Source organism: Panthera onca, chromosome A1, assembly GCF_046562875.1.
Source record: "Panthera onca isolate mPanOnc1 chromosome A1, mPanOnc1 haplotype 2, whole genome shotgun sequence".
In the NCBI taxonomy this organism is placed as follows: Eukaryota; Metazoa; Chordata; class Mammalia; order Carnivora; family Felidae; genus Panthera; species Panthera onca.
In genome coordinates this window covers 236,463,547-236,484,689 of record NC_138339.1, presented here as the reverse complement: position 1 = coordinate 236,484,689, position 21,143 = coordinate 236,463,547, and the positions used below count along the sequence as shown (strand labels likewise).

At 45.7% G+C, this 21,143-nt stretch overlaps 1 protein-coding gene across 7 annotated transcripts in view; it reads left to right on the top strand.

The window, feature by feature from the left end:
* Positions 1–21,143, top strand: part of TNFRSF19 (TNF receptor superfamily member 19) — a 90,702-nt gene that overhangs the window by 4,269 nt on the left and 65,290 nt on the right. For 3 of the 7 annotated variants that reach the window (XM_060637528.3, XM_060637523.3, XM_060637527.3), the window contains exons 1-3: positions 4,860–5,083; positions 15,735–15,827; positions 17,628–17,738. In XM_060637528.3, coding sequence (XP_060493511.2) covers positions 15,759–15,827; positions 17,628–17,738 — 180 coding nt within the window. In that variant the 5' untranslated portion in view covers positions 4,860–5,083; positions 15,735–15,758. Of the gene's footprint in view, positions 1–4,859; positions 5,084–5,415; positions 5,899–15,734; positions 15,828–17,627; positions 17,739–21,143 lie in introns of those variants that run through there. The other 4 variants (XM_060637526.3, XM_060637525.3, XM_060637529.3 and 1 more) reach the window with 2 other exon arrangements.

Here is a 21,143-nt window from a genome sequence, read left to right as displayed (position 1 = left end):
TCAGCACAGAGCCCGACGTGGGGCTTGAACTCACAGACCGTGAGATCATGACCTGAGCCGAAGTCGGACGCTCAACCAACTGAGCCACCCAGGCGCCCCTCTTTTGATTTATAAGAGCTATTAGAAATTTTTGATAGAGCTTTCCATCAGTTAGCCTAGAATCTATAGCTATAAAGGATGTCAAGACATAAACCATTCTTCCTCTGCTTCACTAGACAGAACTCAGACATCTGCCACCGGCTTGGTCAGACTCTCTTCTCTGTGATGGCAGAGACAGTCCAAGTCGCCCCGGAAAAATTAATAATTTGGTGCCCCCTTGAGAGGATGATGCTTTATCATTTTGTCAGCCCAATTTAGAAAACTGGCCCTGAAAAGGAGGGCAGGGGAGGCTCCCCGGTGGCGGTGCTTAATTTCCCCTCTACTGTCCCTCGCCATTCAGCGTTGGCCCCTGAATTGTTCCTCAAACCCACCCACTGGCTGGAATCACCACTGAGAAGTTACCAAGTCTCCCATCCTTAGACTGACAGGTGGTTTCACAGCATCCAGGGTGAGTTCAGTTTGCTCTTTGATGAAAAGAGGGAGGGAGAGCGGAGATGGGCAGGTGGGGCTTTCCAGCAACTTTATCAAACCATTCCTTCCACCATAAACCACCCTCTGCGAGAGGCGTACTGATAAGTACAGCTTTCTGCATCCTGCTAAATGTCCCCATTCTTGGGCTGTTCCCAGGAAGCCCGGTCTTTCATTCAGCCACATGCGGAGGAGCCTGCCACATTTATCAGGAAAGAGAGGAGGAGAGTCCGGGGCCATTTCTTTTCTCATTAAACACATGACAAGTCTAGCCAATGGCGGATGTCGTAAATTCACAAAGATCACTGCAACTGCTATTCACTCATAACAGCTTTGCTCTAAATAACCTCGTTGGCCTTTGCACGTATATTGGCTTATGTAGTGGTATGGTGAACATTATGTTAAGACTCAGGGGGCCTGGGTTCTGACTCCGGCTTTATTATGAACTTGGTGTGTGACCTTGAGCAAGTCACAGCATGTCTGGCCCCAACCCGGCACTGATCATCCAGGATTGGCGGCAATGGGTGTTGCGAATTACTTAAGTAGCTGCATCTTGGTTATTTTTTCCCTCATTTTCTTAACTATATTTGACAAACTTTATTCATCTTTGAGATCATCACTCCCACTTGTTAACTCATTCAACAAATGTTAATGAGTACCTACTATGTGCCAGGCACTGTAAATTAAATTCCACTGACAGACAAAATTCAGTACCTTCATGTGGCCTGCATTCTGTTGCCTTTTCCCAAGGACTAGTGGTTTACGCTAGAAATTACTAGGAAGTCAAACAATTTTCCTTGAACTTTGCTTTTAGTGAGCTGGCTGGTCACTAAAACTAATTTTTTTTTTTTTAAGTTTGTTACTTCACTAGTTTAAGTGGGGTGGGGGGGGAACAGCCTCTTGTCTTCCAGCATCTGAATGAGGATGGTAAAGTGGGCAGTATTTACTGAACTTAACCAGCCTCTTTTTTTTTTTTTTAACATTTATTTATTTTTGAGACAGAGAGAGACAAAACATGAACGGGGGAGGGGCAGAGAGAGAGGGAGACACAGAATCGGAAGCAGGCTCCAGGCTCTGAACCATCAGCTCAGAGCCTGATGCGGGGCTCCAACTCACGGACCGTGAGATTGTGACCTGAGCCGAAGTCGGACGCTTAACCGACTGAGCCACCCAGGCGCCCCAACCAGCCTCTTCTTTAAGGATAAGATGTGTGCAATAGCTAGAGTGCAGAATTCCAGTGCTCTTTGCCCCCACTGTCAAATATCATTTCAATTACCATTTATTTACTGCTGCTAGGCTTTGGATGCCCTACAATAGATATCCTGCCATCGTAATAATGGCTGCCATTTAGTGAGCATTTACTCTGTGCCAGGCATGGAGCTGAGTGCTTTAAATGCCTTGTTTTATTGAGCAACCAACGATGAGACAAATTTTACAGATGAGAAAAAAAAAAAAAGGAAATTTAAGGAGGCTAAGCTCCTTTTCCCAGGATATGCAATAGTGGATGGCAAATTGGCATCCAAGACCAGATAATCTGATGCCAAGGCCGATGCATGTCAAAAATAATGTCTCTCTCTATAGTGAACTAATAGGCTAACCGGGCAGATCAATCATACACACATAAAATGATGCAAGAACGAATGGGCTAAATAATGTCTTACTGTCTCTAAGTACAAAAGGAGGCCAGAGAACAAAAGAGCTTTTAGCTGAAGTCACAGAGGTAGTTCTCAAGTTGGCAGATTAAATTCCACTGAGAAAACATTTATTGAACATTTGCTTGGATGTTTGATATTATCAGAGATACAAGTTTGAACAAAATACACCCCTTCTCTGTAAGCATTTTTAACTCCTTAAGGCAGAAAGCTAAGTCAGTCCCACTTGGATGCAAGTGCTATCATTGTAGGAAGCCCACGAATCTTGGATAGACTCGGGAGAGCTGTGGCTTTCCAGCTGGTTCTGAAATAGAAGTCAGGTGTAAGTAAGTGAGGAGTCAGAGCAGTAAAGGGGAATCCGTGAGTATTAAGAGGAAGAGAAGGGGAAGTTCGGGGCACATTTGAGGCAAGCGAGCCGACCAGTTTGGCCAGAACAGAAAGTGTGTGGTCTAGAGGAGAGAAAGATAAGGCTGAAAATGTGGGCAGAGCCCCAAACACGGCAATCTTTGAATGCTAATTTAAGGAGCCAGAAAGCCGGTCTTAACAATGAGGAGGCTCTCGTAAACCTTTTAATTAGACGCTGCCAGTGATGAAAGGCGGGAGGAAGCAGACCGCTCGCTGGACAGACCAGCGGAGAGAAAGGTTGACTGCGGCAATGTCCCGGGGCAAGGTGGGGAGGGCCTGTACCTTGGTGGAGTTAGTGGGACAAAGGGTTTTCCCTTCCTCTTTTTAGAGGAAGAAAGGGTGACTGTGTGAGACCTCACAAAGGAAGAGGCAACAATTCAGCTTCACCAAGACGCTGAGTGCTCTAGGTGCCAGACCCGGGGACGTTAAGGAAGTAACACGTGCCCTCCGGTGATTGAAGTCCAGGTAGGGAAAGGAGCGCAATCAAACAGGCGACTTCGGTATAACACGCACAGGAGTGCAGTCGTGTAGTTGTGCCAGGCCACGGCACAGATGGGCTGCGAGGCTCTCTTCCTATCTCCCGATAAATACGGCAGACTCCTCTGCGTGAAACTTCCCTGAGCAGCAGCACATGATGCTAGGCTAGGGCTGCCGGAGCCCGGGGACGTTTAGGAAGATGCAGAAAGCTGCACTTATCAGAACTCCTCTCACAGAGAGTGGTTTGTGCTGGAAGGACTGAATGGATTGAAAAGTCGCTGCAAAGCCTACCCCCCCCCCCTTTCATCCAAGAGCAAATTGAACTCACTGTGGATGGTGTGAAACCACCTCTCCATCTAAGGATGGAAGTCTTGCCGTGAGGTTCAAATATGATGGTGCATATCATTTGTAAGTTATTTACAAAGTCGATGTTGGGGTCTGTATTCAGACTGGGTTAGATTTGAAGTAGGTCATCTTGAGGTGTGACCCTTGGGAATGCTTTTGAATGTACTTTTCACAAGCACCTGGCCTAGCACTATGGTGTGCTCAAGGTCTCAAGACGTACTATCAGAAATTAACTAGAACAACTCATTCATTTATTCATCAACAAACATTTATCGAGGGGCTACTATGGGCTTTAAGGTATCGTAAAGAAACACAGGCTATGGTTCCATCCAAAGAGTGGTGTTGTTGTGTCAGGAAAACAAAACCAACAGACAAGCGGTGGATGCCTCTTTTTACCAAAGTCATGAATGTATCTTGTGTTTGAAGGAAATTTCCCCTTTTATTTACCCGCTGGACAGATGAAACAATAGCTGCTTACATTTCTATGGCATTCTACTGCTGAAAAAGTACTTTTTAGGTACCTGATTCTTTTACTCCTTCCAACAAATTTGCAAACCGGGCACCGTTAGCTCCGTTTGATAAGTGCATAAAGTGCAGAAGTTTCAACACCTTCCACAAAATACTTTGTTAAGGCGTGGAGCCAGCTCTCTGTGCTCCCCCACATGGCCAGCGGCTTCCAGGTTAAGGAGCGACCTTAACGGTTGGATTGGGCTAGTGCTGGCTGGATTGGGCTAGTGCTGGCGTGGAGGAGGGGGACCCAAGCGTATACACAAGGATTCACCTTGTTAACTGATCCTTAGAGGTTTCTGGCCAAGGTGGGGGAGGGGGCGCCTTGGGTGAGTGTCTGCTGGAAAAATGCATCAATGAATGAATGAGACGATTATTGACGAGCCAGGTCATCATGATTTTGATCGACCAGAGCAAACGTGCCACATCGTTTTCGGGGGGGGGGGGGGGGAGGGCGGTTCTTTCCTGCTACGCAGAAGCAGGTGCTGGGTAGAATGCGACCAGGCAAGGGAAAGGCACAAAGGTCCTGAGAAAATACGTCCAGAGTACAAACGGCGGCTCTCTCCCTTCGCCAAAGGCAGTTCCCCTCACACAGCCAAGCTTTTGCCGGTCTCGGTGCCCCGCTCTCCCCCGACCTCCCCCACCCCCGGCCCCAGTTAGCCTGCGGGGCGGATCCGCCAGCTCCCGCAGCCTCAGGGGTCAAGCCTTCTGCGCCTCTGACCTCGGCTCTGCAGTGGGAGGGGAGCCGGGGTTGAGCACAGCTGGGGCGGCCCAGCGCCGGAGGCGGGGCGAGGGGACGGGAGGGGCCCTGGGTGGGCGGGGCCGGCCCTGGGTGGGCGGGGCCGGCCCTGGGTGGGCGGGGCCGGCCCTGGGTGGGCGGGGCCGGCCCTGGGTGGGCGGGGCCCGGGAGGCGGCTGCCGTTGCCCGGCTACCGGAGAGCGCGCAGCCCGCGGCGCAGGGAAGCGTCCGGCTCGCGCGCGAAGAGGACCCCCCCCCCCCCCAGACCCGCCTGCGCGCCGGGTACCCTGCACCCGGCCCTTTCCGCGCGCCCCTTTGGCTGCAAGCCCGCCTGGACCTGCAGGGCGCGACGGGGAGCGGCGGCCGGCGAAGCCTCCCGGGTCACTGGGAAGGTAGGTACCCGGCTCCGCCGGGGGCCGCGCGGAGGTCCCCCGCCCCCGCCCCGGGTGGGTCCCCGAGGCTCGGCAGCCGGGGGGGAGGCAGCCGCCTGAGGCGAGGGTCGCCGGCGAGGGCTGCTCCGGCGCAGCGGAGGGGAGCGGGCGGACCGAGCCGGGCGAAGGTGACCCCCGGGCGGGGTGACAGCCAGGGGAGGAGGGAGGACGCTCTGCAGATGCTGGAGCTTTGGTCGCGGCCGCGAGGGGGACGCGGGAAAGCGAACGCCTCCGGGTCTCCGCCGGCGGTGGGAGCGGCGGGACTGGGTCTTAACATCCCGGGATCTTGGAAACGGGAAACGGCTTGTGAGGCAGACGTGTGCGCGCGTGTAGATGAACCTGCGGGAGGCTGAAGCCGGGCCCGGAAAGGTGGCGCTGCAGCGTGTGCCCCGGGCGCCCCTGCGTGGACGCGGCGCCCCTGCGTGGACGCGGCGCCCCTGCGTGGACGCGGCGCTGCTCGGGGGAAGCGGGCGCAGGCCTGGGCTGCCCGCCCCGCCGCCGTGGGGCGGGGCAGAGGACACTCACGGCCCTTACGAGCCCTCCGTAAACAAATTCCGTGGAAGCGGAATCTCGCAGACCGCGGACCGTCTGTCAGGACGGTGATGGGCAGAGCAGGTCGTAGACGAGGGAGGAAGGTCAGTGCTCGCGGCCCTCGTCTGGGTTGCGTCCCAGAGAAACTTACTGATCAACTCTCGAAGATGAAGTTTGGGAGGCTCGGCGTTCAGTGATCCGTTTTGATGGTAGCAAACTGTTCATCGGACATGTGAGGAATCCATGTGAGTCTTTTTTTTTTTTTTTTTTGCATTTTCATCAAAGGACTCGATCTGCAAACACGACCATAATACGTGCCGTATTTCTTGAGCCGAAATAACTCAAAATATTTATGCAGGTGTAGTTTTCTACTCCATTGACGGTTTTCCTTTACTAGAAGACAGTTTCTTCGCATAAACAGGAAACAGTTATTGTTAAACATGACTTATGCAAACGGAAGATTTTAATATGCTGTTATTTCATGATCCGGTACTGCTCTGCAAAAGGGAGGATTATGTTGCATTAGTTCAGGATTTGCTCAGTATGTTTTCTGTTGTGCAGTTTCACCTCGGGCGTTTTTGCCAGTGCTGCTTTCATGTAGTTTGCAAATATTTTATTGCAAAGTGCCGCTTAGTCTCTAATTTAAAGATTGGCAACTTGAAGGGGGTGAGAATGGAGTCCCACTGTGGAAGAAGAACGTGTTGGGCATTAATCATCATTCACAGAGATGTGGGTGCTTAAAAAGAATTTATCTTGGGTGATATTTATCGAGTTGTCCTGAAAATAATACAAAACCTAGAAATGCATTTCATTGCGAAAATAACACCTTGACATCAATGCATAGCTCTGTGAGTTCTTTATTTTTTGATCTATGAAATGCCATAACATCTACCCTATTACCAAGGCCACGTGACTTTATTGACTTGAGAATTTTTTTCCACAGTAAGTGCTGACTTTGAGACATTGTGTTAGTATTTTCTGGGACATTGATGGAAGTTACCATCCTTGACGAGAGTGTCTTTGGACTAGGCTGCGTCTTGAATTTGAAGTTAAGGACATGTGAAGACGTTTATGCACTTGAAATTGTAGTCTTAAAGTACCTTTCCTATCCGGAAAATTGAGTAAGGAACACTCCTCATATAAGCTTTTTAAAAGAAAAGAAAAGGAAATGAAATGTCTTTACTTCAGGTAATCACTGGATTTCATTTGTACCTACCTGCACACAACATATGAATGGAAAAATGGAGACATGTAAGGGTCACATGTTGTCCTTGATATGTTAATTTAATTTACTAGTTACAGCTCTCAATGCGTGAATCGAGGGCATGTTGGGAATTTTCGAAACATAAGTGAAATATTCAGCTAACACCCATGAAGAGAATTTGATTCTCCTTTGTCGTGTATTTAAATCTCCAAGCTTAGCCCAATCCCCTGTGATCACTTCCATCACTCAGAAATTAGTAAAACACAAAAAACTGCAGGCACCGTGAACATATGAAGAAAGCAAGTCCTTTCAAATCTGCCGAGTCAATATTTAAAGTCAAGCATTTAAAATTCGGGGAAAGGCCAACATACCCTATCTCTGTTGATGACAGGTTGAATAAGAATACCCACCTTGAATAAATGTACACTCCAAATAAATAGACAGCTGCTTATGTGATAAGAGCCAGGAGCGGTTCAACAGTGAAGTACATTTGTCTCATGGCAGCTGATTATTATGAAACGTTCGTAGCCTTTTTAGAGTAACTTTCTAACTGAAGAAACAACAGTAAAGCAGTGTGAACACAGTTTCTTTTCGTGATTTACGTTGAGCAGTGAGTTCATTCATTGTATTTCATCCACCTAAAATGTTTACATTTAAAAGTAAGATGTTTAAACAGTATCGGGCTATCTTTTAGTCCACACATCACAGAATATGTACCTTTCAAACTGAAGTTTTAAAACCTGGGCTTTACAAAGAGAACAGGCACCCATCAGCAATTAGGTAAAACAAAGGAACTTGTGTATCTGGAGATTAAATATTGTGGAGCCACTCTTCAGTGGGCTTGGATAGGTTTAACACGAGGAGATCTAAAAGAATGGACGCCATTTATACTGGAAAAGAACCCTTCGAATGTTTCAAAGAGAAGCTTTGGAACCGATCCAGACTTCTAAAATAAAAATTGAAACAGCTGTGTTTTAGAAATGGCTGTGCACAGTTCTCTGAAGATACGCCGTGTCGGCCTTTGAGGCCCCCACACTCCTTCATGCTACCGTTGTTCTATTTGCATTTTGAGACAGAAAAACATTTATGAATTGCAGTGAGGTGGGGGGAGGTGCCCTAGTTACAGTATGCCACATTTCTCGAGAACCCTGACCGTGATTTTCCTAAGGCAAAGATGAGAGAGTCCACAACTCAGAGAAACCAAAAGAATTCATCTTCAAAAACCCTGTCCTGGGTTAAGTTCTTAAAAAAAAAAAAAAAAAAAATTATTGTAGAAGCCTTGACAGTGAGTGGCCCCTAATGTTTTTGAACTTTGGGGGAATTGAAGGTATTGTGTTTGGCAACAGAACGTTGTGAAGCTTGTGGAGTTTTTAGTAGAAACTATTTCATGATCTGAAAAAGGGAAATCTTTCTCATTTCCCAGCCAACAACAATATGTATATCCTTATTACCGCATGCCTTGGTGAGGCTTCCTAGGCTACAAAGAGGCTGCCCACCGTATGATGTAGGAAGAATGGTTTTCAGAACGTCAGGCAATGGAGGGCTAAGGTGGGAGGAGGCCAGAGGCCGGGGTCACTGTTCTGCTTGGAAATAGCCGTACCCTACATTGCTAACTAGTTTTTATTCTCTCGGCATCTGGGACTGACCTTATTTCTAAGCCATTTATGGTTATGGTCCACCATTAAAAAGGCCGTATGCATAGCACTGGCTTTATTTCAAAGCTGATTTTTATAAATTGTAAGCCTGCCAGTTTACTTTAATGTTGATTTTTTAAAAAAATATTTCAGTTTATTGCATACTGGAAAAACGTATGAGTTGAATGTAGCCTTATTACATAATGGTAATACAGTTTTATGAGATGAAAACTGTTACCTATTGCGGGCACTGTATGTTGGATAATAAATCAAATAACCGTAAAAGGATAAAAAACTAGAATTAATTTATTCTGGAAAAAATATCCAGGTTATTCGAATTACTCTGAAACGCGTGCATTCTGGTCATTCGTAAGACAAAAAATAAAGGTCATTCTCAGAGTTAATGGATTGCTAACATTAGAAAAATAAATACCAGATTCTTCGTTAGTGATCTTTGTTAATATGATAGCACGATATTCAAGAAGTGGGGTCCTGAACTGAATCGTGTTCTACCAAAGCAATTTATATTTCGATCTCAAGTTACAGCTGCACATATTTTCAACACCTATTGTTTTAGTCCTTCTACCAATCATAAGAGCTAAGAGGTTATAGCTAATTAGTGAATTTCTCCATTCACTCAGTGTGTACTGGGCACATATTTTGGGTTAGAGTTCTACAGTGAAATCAGCTAATCTTGCCATTAAGTCCTCCAACCATAATTGGTGGTAAACTCAAATGGGTTGGTTGGTGCTGAAGTGAAGGGAGGGTTCTCCGTGTGCATTAGGGAGTGGTGGAGACTGGGGCGCTAGGACGTATATGTTCTGCGTGAGGGACAACTGATAGCTCAGCTCTAGCTCGTGCTGCCTTGATGTGGGACTCATGGTTGCCAGATTTTCTGGTTTTTCAAGAGAATTCTTTATTTTTGATATTGGAAACTTATTTTAAAAAATTAGGGGCGCCTGGATGGCTCAGTCAGTTAAGGGTCTGACTTTGGCTCGGGTCATGATCTCACAGCTGGTGGGTTCGAGCCCCGCGTTGGGCTCTGTGCTGACAGCTCGGAGCCTGGAGCCTGCTTGGGATTCTGTGTGTGTGTGTCTCTCTCTCTGCCCCTCCCCTGCTCACACTCTGTCTCTCTCTGTCTCTCAAAAAATAAGTAAACATTAAAAAAACAAAATAAGAACTGTGACCGTACAAAATAATGCTGCTGGCCAGATGCAGTAGCATCGGGCTGCAGAGAGAGTGGACTAACCGGGTAATTATGCTGCGGGGCGGAGAGGAACCCAGGGTGCAGGGGCGGTGCCAGGGAAGCACGAAGGAGAGGTGTCATTCCAGATTCAGGGAGAGCCCAGAAGAACTTTGACAGATTGTGGGCCAGGCGTGGCAGATAGAGTCACGGGACACGTAGGAAGGACCCAAGACAAAAGAGGGGCGGTCACGGAGCCAGCTGCAGGTGGAGACGGCTGCCGTGGTTTGGGATCCGGTGGTCTGGCCGGCCGATGGGAGGTGGCGCCCATAACTGCTCCTCTCTAGCGGGCTCCTGTGAACGGCTGCTGGGGGCCTGGTTTCTTGGCCTGAGGACACAGCAGCGTAGGTTTCCGTGATCTGGACAAGGAAGCAGAGGGCCTGTGCGTTGCCGCGCCCCCTGGAGCTGCCCCCGTTAGCGGCTGGCCAGCTAGGACATATCGTGTGAGTTACCCTTCGTTCGAAGGAACAGCCCGAGCAGCTTGACTGGATAAGCAGCCCCTTCTGTGCCGCCGAGCACGACGTCTGCCAGCTCTGCCCCTGAGGCGCCTGTGCCTTCTGTTCCGCTTGCCCGGGTCTCCCAGCGCTGCCGCTCTGTTGGGTGCTGTTGATGCAGCCGGTGGGGCAGAAGGGCCAGACGCCTCGAATACAGTAAACCAGGCATCATTAGGCTTTTCCTCATCGCTTAGCGACAGCCAGTTTCTCTGCACACGTTTTGCGAGAATGGTGGCTTGGTGGTTAGTAGGCGCTATCTGGTCTGGACCGTTTCGGCAAACTGTGAAAACCCATGATCCCGGTAATTTGTATGTCTCGTGGCTGATAAGTCATCTCCAAATAAGCAGAACACTGAAGTCGTTTTCTGTCTGGGCCAGACCCCGAATGCTCAGAAGCTAAAAGCCGTTTCAGTAAATACCTTTTTATTGCCTTGTTTTTATTTTAAATATCATTCTTTGAACACTTGTTATTTCGTTATGTTTTCCTTCTTTTTATGAACGCCGAAGCATCTCACAAAGTATTTCACTTTATCCCGGGAAGTGCAGAGTCACACTTACAACACCCTACCAGCTAAATTGTTTGTTTCCAAACAGCCCTTTGCCAGGCTAGACTAAAGGGTGCTTAGGAGACGTCCCCGCCCCTGCTAAGCTATGAGCTTCCTCAAAGTGCACCTTTGTACTGTCCTGCCCCAACCTGATACTGCCTCCTTTCAAGCACCTAATAACCGTTTAATCAAAGCGTGCTGAATAAATGAGTACATCGTTACATGTGTTATTTGGGTATATAGTTTTGCTTTTGTTGATCAGTTTTGCTCACGCACTCCTACTGTGCCAAATGACCATTGGGTGCCACGGCGTATGATGATCCAACCCTGAGTGGACCTGGCAGGGTGGCCGCGAGCCTCGCTTTGGAGTTACCAGGCGTGAACTCGATTCGGTTTTCACCTTCCTATCACGTGTCCTTGACCCCTGGTCTTCTCTCATCTCGGGTGGGAATAAATATCTATTTTACAGTGTGGGAGTAAGGGAAAAAATTACACGTTTCGTAAAGCCTTACCGCAACCCTCAACATATAAGTGCTTAGTGCAGACTTTGAATTGATTCTTAGTGTTTGAATGTTTTGTGCAGACCCGTGGGTCTAGAGATCTAAAGCATCACCAGCCACCGGACTGTGGCCATCTGAATAATGTCTCCTGCCTGTCTACCAGGTTACGGTCTTCAAGAACTGTCACACGTATTGGATCATATGGCCTCCAATAATAACGTCATCGACAACAGTAATCATCGCTAACACCGATGCAGCACTTACTAGAAAGTTTGTGTCAATGAACTTTCCCCGGAAGTGCTTTTTAAGTGCTGTTAAACTCCCAGGAAGTTCAGGAGGTGTTGTCACTGTGCCCTATGTAGAGATGAGGAAACTGAGACTCGGATTGAGTAACTTGTCCAAGTTCACACGCTAATGAGTGACCTTGGCAGGAACAACTGCGGTAGTAATGACATCAGCCCCAGTCATCCGTTAAGCGTCTGTTCTGTTTTAGGTGCTGGGCTAAGCGCTTTATAAACATCATCTCAGGTAATCCCCACAACTCCCCTGTGAGATAGGTTCTGTCTTTATGGCTATGTAGTTTCAAAGTGACATCGCTAAGAAACGGGACTGAAAACCCACGCGTTCTGGTTGCCATTTTCCCTTGACAGTTTCCCCTCAGACCAGGGTGTTTTTACCCGTGTCGGGCTTACGTGCAGAAAACTGTTTGAACCTGGATTTTAGATCATCCCAACTGCTGTCAGAACAGTCGACCCAGTCAAAATTATTTCCCAGCCCCTTGGTATAAAAAAGCCAAGCTAAGAGAGAAGTCACAGAAAAGAGAAGTGACATAGTCCAACAGCACATTTCAATCTCTAGCTCCTGGAAACCTAGGGAAAAAAAAAAAAAAAAAAACTGCTCACATTTTTTAAAGTGAATTAGGATTTTTAGAGAGAAAAATCCTCCTTCAGTCCTGCCTTCTTGTCCAACGCACTTAATACCCCATAGATATTATGACATAGTAATAAGATATATCTGAGATGGAATGTTTATTCTCGTTCACCCCAGAATATGTGCAACCAACTCTCACCTGTTTTCCACAACACATTCATCGTTTTGTGCTTCTCCACGCATTTAATCCAGCAAACATTTGTGTGCCTGTGTGTGCCAGGCAGTATTCTAGGCACCGGAAATACAGAGAGTAATGATGCGTGCTCCCTATTTTCAAGGAACATACAATCTGGTGAGCGAAAATAAGCATAACTGCTAGGCCATACGATCGGTACTGTGCATGGAGGCAAGAAAGGCCTCTAGGGCCACAGGGAGCAGATCTCTTCAGTGTGCTTGCTCGTGGACAGCATCTCAGCAGGGCGACAGTTGACCTGGTTCTCGGAGGGATTGAGGGGGGACGTCTCTCAAGACCAAAGTTACAGTCTGTGCAACAGGGGAAGACCATGGGCGTTCAGGAAGAGCATGGCTGTTGGGCTGTGGCACAGCCAGAGGGGCATGAGAGCAGTGACCAGGCGGGCAGGCCGGCAGGTGAGACTGTAAGGGCCTAGGTCCAGGCTGAGGAGTTTAAAGGATAATTTGCAAATGTAAACCCACTCAAGCTATTCAATTTAGCATATGTGTTGGGAGAATAACACAAGTCAGCACATAGGCTATAGTTCCATTCAGTTTCTACCTTAAAAAAATCTAAAAAAAAAAAAAAAATCTGTCTTTCTGAGGCACAAATCATAGTACTGTATTTAATTTTGCTTTTTCCTTAATAGTGTTTATGTGATTTTTATCTCATCACTTCTTTTCATTTGTAGACTTTTCAAGCAGGACTCTGCAGTTTATCTTTTTGCCTGAAGAACATTATACATGTATTTTTTTCATTTACTTCATGAACAATGAAATACTTACACTACAAAGAAGTTTTAGGAAACGGGAAAACGTTCAGCCAGGATGCCACGATATGAAGGAACCTAACCGTTGATGGTATCCTGGCTCCTTTATTATTTTTTTAAACTTTTTTTAAGTTTATTTATTTATGAGAGAGAGAGAGAGAGAGAGAGAGCGCGCGCGCGCACGCGCATGTGTGGGGGAGGGGCAGAGAGAGAGAGGGAGACACAGAATCCGAAGCCGGCTCCAGGCTCCGAGCTGCCAGCACAGAGCCCCACGCGGGGCTCGAACTCAAGAACCGCGAGGTCATGACCTGAGCTGAAGTCGGACGCTTAACCGACAGAGCCACCCGGGCGCCCCCGGCTCATTTATTTTTGTACATAAAACAGGTGTATCTTCTGAATCATATTGCCATGACTTCTCACTTGGTGTGCATGGTAGTGATGGCCGCGGCCGGAAGATGCTAAGTATTTGTGTTCCGTCCCCAGCAGTGGGTACGGTATCCCAGTATAGCGATCTGTCCAGACCAGTTGCCTGATTGTGCTGTACTCTGACTCTGTCAATCTCCTTTTTCTCATGTTTTGTGTAAATGCACGGGTATTTATACCCTCTTTTCCATATTAGCTAAATCCATATGGATTTTATGCTACTACTTTTAAAAATTAGCACATTTTTAACAATCAGGACCATGTCGAAAAAGAGATAACCTGAAGCATACTTTTTAGGGAATGTGAGTTTATCTCATCCCAATCCTGTGTCTGCACAAGCAGGAAGCCGCATGGTTGGGTAATTGCTGGGTCATTCTGAGATATGCAAGGAGGAAAAAAGATGTGACCAAAAAGCTAGAAAAGCAAAAGCGAACAAACAAACAAAAACACCCCACAACACTTGGAATTCGCTCAGAATGGGTCATTCATTCAGCAAACGTGTAAATGATTCCTTATTGCCCCGATACTTGGACCTACTCAGGCGACTGGAGTGACCTTGTGGGTTGTTGCTGTCCCGGCTTGTTCAGGCTCACCCCTGGCTGGCTGCTTGGCCAGCAGTGACACAACCACCCGCCCGGCCCCGCTCCACTTCCTTTGTTGTTATCGTTACTGTCTTTCTTGAGGTCTTTGGCCCACAGTTCTGGTTCTCTGCCCTGGTTTGTTTGTCTGTTTCTTTTTTTTAATTGATGTTCATTTTTGAGAGAGAGAGAGAGACAGAGACAGAGTGCAAGCATGGGAGGGGTAGAGCGAGAGGGAGACACAGAATCCAAAGCAGGTTCCAGGCTCCGAGCGGTCAGCACAGAGCCCGACGTGGGGCTCGAACCCACGGACCGTGAGATCGTGACCTGAGCTGAAGTCGATGCTTCACCGAGTGAGCCGCCCAAGCGCCCCTGCTCTGATTTCTTTCTAAGTGGCCTGACTGTCTGCTCTGGGTGTCTGTTAGTTTTAGAAGATTCCACTTGGAAGGGAAACTGAACCCTTGTTTCTCTACCTGATGGATGGAGCTGCCAGCTGAATGTTCACTTCTTCTTTTTTTTAAAAAACATAAATCTCTTCTCTTGACGTTGTGTGGACCTGTAAAAAAGGCAACCCTGTTTGTTGCTACATTTTAGGTCCTTTCTCGCAAAGATGAAGAGGTCTGGTTTACCTTTTGTTGAAAGGCAACTGCCTCCAATTTCATCACTTGTGAATGATTTTTAGGTGTTTTAAAACAAATGCTTATTTTTCTGCCCGGAGATCACCTTCACTGTACTGTTGGCGGAGGAACTCACGCATGCCAGACATCGGCCGTATCGGCCTCTTAGTGGAGCTGAAGCCCCACCGTCCAAGCGTCGTGACTGTGTCGCCGAGGATAGTGACGCAGGGACACGCGAGCCAACCCACCTGGGTGTGCACCCTGCCCTGCCTCTTACTGGCAGCGTGGCCTAGTGCGGTGTGATCCAGCCCTCTCTGAGCCTCAGTTTCCCCATCCCTAAAGCGGGGATAATGACGGTATCTCCCTTCTGGAGTACTTCGGAAGGTAAACGAGCTAATGCGCTGGAGACGGTCCCTGGCGGAGAGTGGTTGGCACATGTTTACTGTTGTTTTACCGCTATTATTCCCCTCTTGGCACTGACCAAACCCATCTCCATGGAGGTTGATATAGTCGCTGTTTGGATATACCTCTCTGCTGGGTGGAGTAGTTTGGACACTGTCGAGGCCTGGGTAGAAAATAAAGGCATGTGTGGGGGCTCCCGGTTGGCTCCGTCAGTAGAGCACGCGGCTCTTGATCTTGGGGTTTTAAACGCGAACCCCACATTGGATCTAAAGACTACTTCAAAAAATAAGATCTTTTTTTAAAAAAAGAAGAAAATAAAGTCACGGATAGCCCAGGAATTCGGAGCCAGAAAGAATTTTGGACCAATTTCAGAAGGACAAAGCTTTCATTCTCCCAACCGAAATTGTTAAAGGCTTACCTATTGTTTGTCTGTGTATCTTTTACAGAGCGATTTCCTTTAAAACATAAATAGTATTACCTAGTATATCTATTAACGGTAAACATTCTAGAGTAAATACAAGAACACGGTGACCAGTGTTATTCCGGTTAACTAGATCTTCTTGTCTTTTAGAAAACTCTTCAACAAAAGGGAGCCATGACTTTCAAAGCGCACCTGGGACAAGAGAGGGCATTCCGCACCGTTGTGGTTTTACTGGCCTATTTGGTAAGTCAAGTCTTTACTTTCATAAGAATGTGGGAAAGAATCGCTATAAATTGTATTGAAACTGTTTTGTTTTTCCAGAGCCATCTTTTCAATTTTTCCTTCAAATTGTATTTTATCAACGTCGCATGTAATTAAGAAGCAAAGATTGCTGCCGAGTCTTGACATTTGTACTGATGGTTACAATTATTTTCTTCTTTTAAGTTGATTTATTTATTTTGAGACAGAGACAGCGTGAGTCGGGGAGGGGACAGAGAATCCCAAGCAGCCTCTGCATGCACTGTCAGCACGGAGGAACCCCAGGAGGGGCTCGAATTCACAGAACTCTGAGATCATGACCTGAGCCGAAACCAAGAGTCGGACACTTAACAGACTGAGCTACCCAGGCGCCCCTAAAATTATTTTACTACATTCAGATGAAGCAATAAAATCACAGCGTAACTTATAACCAATGACAGTGGTGCTCCCTTGGGTTTATAGGCAGATGCCTCTACAATACACCCTAGACCCTGACGAGACCAGATTCTAATTGGAGTTCGTGACTTCCATGGTGTGTGAAGACACTAGAATTGACTTTTAAAAGAGCTGTTATTTTTATACGGTTACTTATATCCTTCTTGGTCCCAAAAAGGATTAAAGACAGTTGGAGAGTTTTAATGTTTGAAAACTTGACGCAAAGGACCTATAAGATGTTCACAAGAATTGAAATTCATTAAATCTGGAGATAGGATCATCACCTGCAAATGTGAAAAGACTTATTTACCCTGAAGACGGTACCTGAAGTCTTCTTGAAAGACAAAGTAAGGGGAAATGGGTCACATTGGATTCTGAGGTTCAGGTATGGCAAGGAAAATTTCCTTTCTTTCAGTTGGGGCTGTTAAACGTTCGAATGACTGGTCTAGGAGGGAGGTCGTGGAATTTCTTTCGCAAAGCCATTGCAGTCTCTTTGTGGTGGAATGGAGTCTCGTACCTCTCTTAAATAAAATCAGACCCCTTAAGATGGGTAGTCAAGGGGAGTTAAGAGAGGCGGGAAGATATTATTAGGCCGTTAGCCCCAGATCATTTTCTAGTGCTGAACTCTGCCTTGAATCCTCCCCTTCTGCCTGCTCAAGAGGTTCAGGCTTTGATTTTATTCAGTTAGTTGCAGGACATCATTGTAGACACTCTCGTGTCAAGGTGGAGGCAGTTTGTACTAAATAATGGCTCATTATTACAACCATCAAAAACAATTTCCGATACCCCTGTGTGTGACAGGCATTCTACAGAGCAACAGTCTGCTTGCCCAGTGCTTCTTAGAAAAGGGAATAGGCCATTCATTAAAAAAAAAAAAAAAAAAAAAAAAAAAGACCTCATTCAGGGAATACAGAGGAGAATCAGGTTTATTGATTTATTTGTCCACTGACTTGTTCAGAAAGTGATTTTTCTTCCTAAAGTGAAAATTAAATCGGCCTCACTCCGCATTAACATTGACATTCAGTGCTTATATGAATAACACTGATAATGTTGCTGCTTTCTTGCAAAAAAAAAAATGTGATGAACTTACTTTAAAATAACGTTTTTGGGAGACACCTTGCTGACTCAGGTGTCCGACTTCAGCTCAGGTCATGGTCTCACGATCTGTAGGTTTGAGCCTTGCATCGGGCTCTGTGCCGACAGTTCAGAGCCTGGAGCCTGCTTCCGATTCTGTGTCTCCCTCTCTCTCCCCATCTCCCGCTCACCCTCTGTCTCTCTCTCTCTCTCTCTCTCTCTCTCTCTCTCTCAAAAATAAAAAAATATAACATTTGGGAAACTTTTTTTTTTCAGGTATGTAGAGTGATTTGCGAAACAGGAGACTGTAGACAGCAAGAATACAGAGATGGGTCTGGAAATTGCGTTCTCTGCAAGCAATGTGGGCCAGGCATGGAGCTGTCTAAGGTAGGTATCGGATGCATGGAGAAGGGGTAGATCTGTGTTTTTAAAATGCATTCTTTCTGGCTAGATTCTTTTAGTTAATTACTAGTGAAGATTTGACACCATGAGATAATTCTTGGATCATTAGGTTACTTTCTTTTTTTAATTTTTTGGGGGGGGGGTGCATCTGGTGGGTCAGTGGGTTAATCATCCGACTTCGGCTCAGGTTATGATCTCATGGCTCCTGAGATCAAGCCCCGCATTGGGCTCTGTGCTGATGGCTCAGAGCCTGGAGGCTGCTTCGGATTCTGTGTCTCCTCCTCTCTCTGCCCCTCCCTGGCTCACACTCTGTCTCTCTCTCTCTCAAAAATAAATAAACATTTACTTTTATTTTTAGTTTATTTATTTATTTTGAGAAAGAGCTGATGAGCAGGGGAGGGGCAAAGAGAAAGAGGGAGAGAGAGAATCCCAAGGAGGCTCTGTGATGTCAGCACAGAGCCCGACTCGGGGCTCAATCTCACAAATCGTGAGATCATGACCTGAGCCAAAATCCAGAGTCAGATGCTTACCTGACTGAGCCACCCAGGCGCCCGTCCCTATGTTACTTTAGCCAAAGATTGCACAGTTCTCTTTCCAATACCTTTGATTCACATGTCTTACTGAGATAAAGGAAGTAGGTTCCAATAATTAGAATTTAATACATGTTTTATGTAATTTGTGTTATTGTATTTCGTTGAAAGAATAGAATGATTAAGGTGTATTTGCATTAATTAAAAAGAATCAATGTTTACTAAAGATTTAAAAATAAAGGAGTGATAAGAGAAAATGCTAGTGATACCTTCTCTTACTGGACCTTCTTTTTCTTAAAATGAATATTCCCATTGCTGGTCCAAAAGTAGCACCTACGGTAACCACGTCCCATGGCAGCAGTTACTTTCCAAACCAGGGTTTTGCACATTCTTTTGACAACGTGCATGATTGTTAGTCTCCCCATGTTGGGTGTATGTTACTCCCAAGATCGTTTTAAATATATTCATCTTGACCACTGTGTGTTAAGAAGCATATTTCAGAATCGTGGATATTCTCACTGCCTTCCTCTTTTATGGGCATGTTTGGAGCTAAACATCCATTTGCTTTATTTTCTGACCTTTTGAAGATGTTACTAGTTGTGGATAATTGGTATCTCATTTTGTTCTAAATCATCAGTCTTCCTCGCAGAAAAGGAACAAAAGGTTTTTCTTTTTACTTAGAGTGACGTTCCAAAGAGAAGTCCTTTTCCCCTACAGACTACCCTCCTTTAATGTGGACTCTTGTCACGCATAGAGTTTTGACCAATGATCTACAACCAGCAGGAAACAAAATGTCATGCGTTCCCCAACTGATTCCCGGTGGATGGCTTTCCTCTGCTTGTTGTGTTAAGTGGTGCCTTTTAGTACCCAGGGCCTTTACGTTTGGATTGAAGCTGGCGGACCTTCGGATCCTGTGTTATGTTAACTGTAGCATTTCCACCGCTGGTATTTTTCAGTCTCTGTTGATTGTAGTAAGGTGCATTTTCAGGTGCGTTTTGTTGTGTTGGGCCGACAGGGATTCTTTGGAGCCGACTGAAGGTCTGGGATCAGTGCGTAACGTAGTTACAAATGCAGACAGTGCCCGAGAGGAAAATAGATGATGAAGTTGCTACCCCTCAGAAGTTCCTCTTTTCCCAAATCTCTGGGCAAATCTGAGTGAAATGTCACAGATGCTGAGAGACGCAGAAAACATTTTCGAGAGGCTGCTTCCTTTCCTTCATCCTTTGAATTTAGAAAATATAACCTCCAAGTAATTTCTGGGGAATCAGACCAGACGATGAAGCTTCTATGAGTTCTAAATTTTTTTTATTGAGTATTAAAAAAAAACTTTTTAAATGTTTATTTATTTTGAGAGAGAGAGAGAGAGTGCGTGCGAGCATGAATGGGGGAGGGGCAGAGAGAGAAGACACAGAATCCGAAGCAGGCTCCAGGCTCCGAGCTGTCAGCACAGAGCCTGACGTGAGGCTTAAACTCATGAACCATGAGATCATGACCCGAGCCGAAGTCGGACGCTTAACCGACTGAGCCACCCAGGCGCCCCTTTAGCATTTTTATCTAAGCTGTTTTATTAAAAATGTTTATTTAAAAACACCTAACTTTCTAATTGAAAAAATAGGATGAAGGTCCTATCAACTCTGATTTTTTTTTTTTTTTAATAATCCATCTACTGAGATGATCTGGTGATAGTTTTTCTATTTCGTAATTTTTCGTAAATTTCCAGAGGAAATGTTTTTCTCTAGGTAGTAATTTCCCCCAAGTGTTGAAATAGGCGTTTGACCCTCTGACACTGGAATCAACCAAAGGGAAGCCATCTGAATAGTTCTGCCTTTATTACTTAGTGTATTTGTTAATATTTCTGTTTCACTATTTACTCTCATTTTCTTCATTTACAAACGACCAGGACAAACTGAGTGAGAAAGAATAAAACTAAAGGCAATATGTCACTGAAAACTTAGGGTAAGACCCACGCGGGTGCACAAATGTTACAAATGTATACGCCAAGTCCCTGCACAGCCTGGGGTGTCCACCTTGAAGGTAGGCATCTGGAGCTGACCTTGGCTTCCACCCCTGCTTAGCTCCTAGCAGGCAGGCAGAGTATACCTTTGCTAAAGGAGTGAGCAAGTCAGCCAACCTCAGATAGTTTTGGGGAGAAAAAGTGACACTTAAATCTTGTATTATAAAAGTTAATGAATGTGTGTGTGTGTGTGTGTGTGTGTGTGTGTGTGTGTGTGTGTGTGTGTGTTTTACATTATGTATTTTGCCAAGTGTCTTATCTTGGTTTTAGCTCCTAGTAAATAAAGTTCCCAACTTAGCCTTGCTTATGGCCTAAGGGAGCAAAGGAGTCAAACACGTCATTGGAAGTATATATATTTGTTTCCTAGTTAACTAATCAAGACAAAGAGCTTGACTTTTTAATAAGCAGTCACCTTGGAGCCAGAAGTTTCTAAACTGTCTATTCATGATTTTACAGTTTCTTCTTTCCGGGCTGCCCTGATTAGGTCTTCTGTAATAACATACATCTTTCAGAGGAAAAAAAAATTAAGTTCTGAGTATATTAAAATCAGATAAATCACTTAAATTAGCAAATATATTCAACAGGTTAGTCATGATGTCCAGGTTTTACATTTCTGGCTAAGAGTAAGCTTTTTTAAAAAAAAAATAGTGAAATATTTATAAATAATTGAATTGTTTTTTACTTCTTTCACGAAATATAAGTTTGGATACCTGTTAATCTGTAATGAGATGATTAAGTTCAGTAGTCGTTAGCTTTTTAACTGAGGGTTAAAATTTTGGTTACCTGGGGTGCTTGAAATTTTGAATGCCCAATAAACAGTAAATATTTTAAAGAGAGTTATTAAAA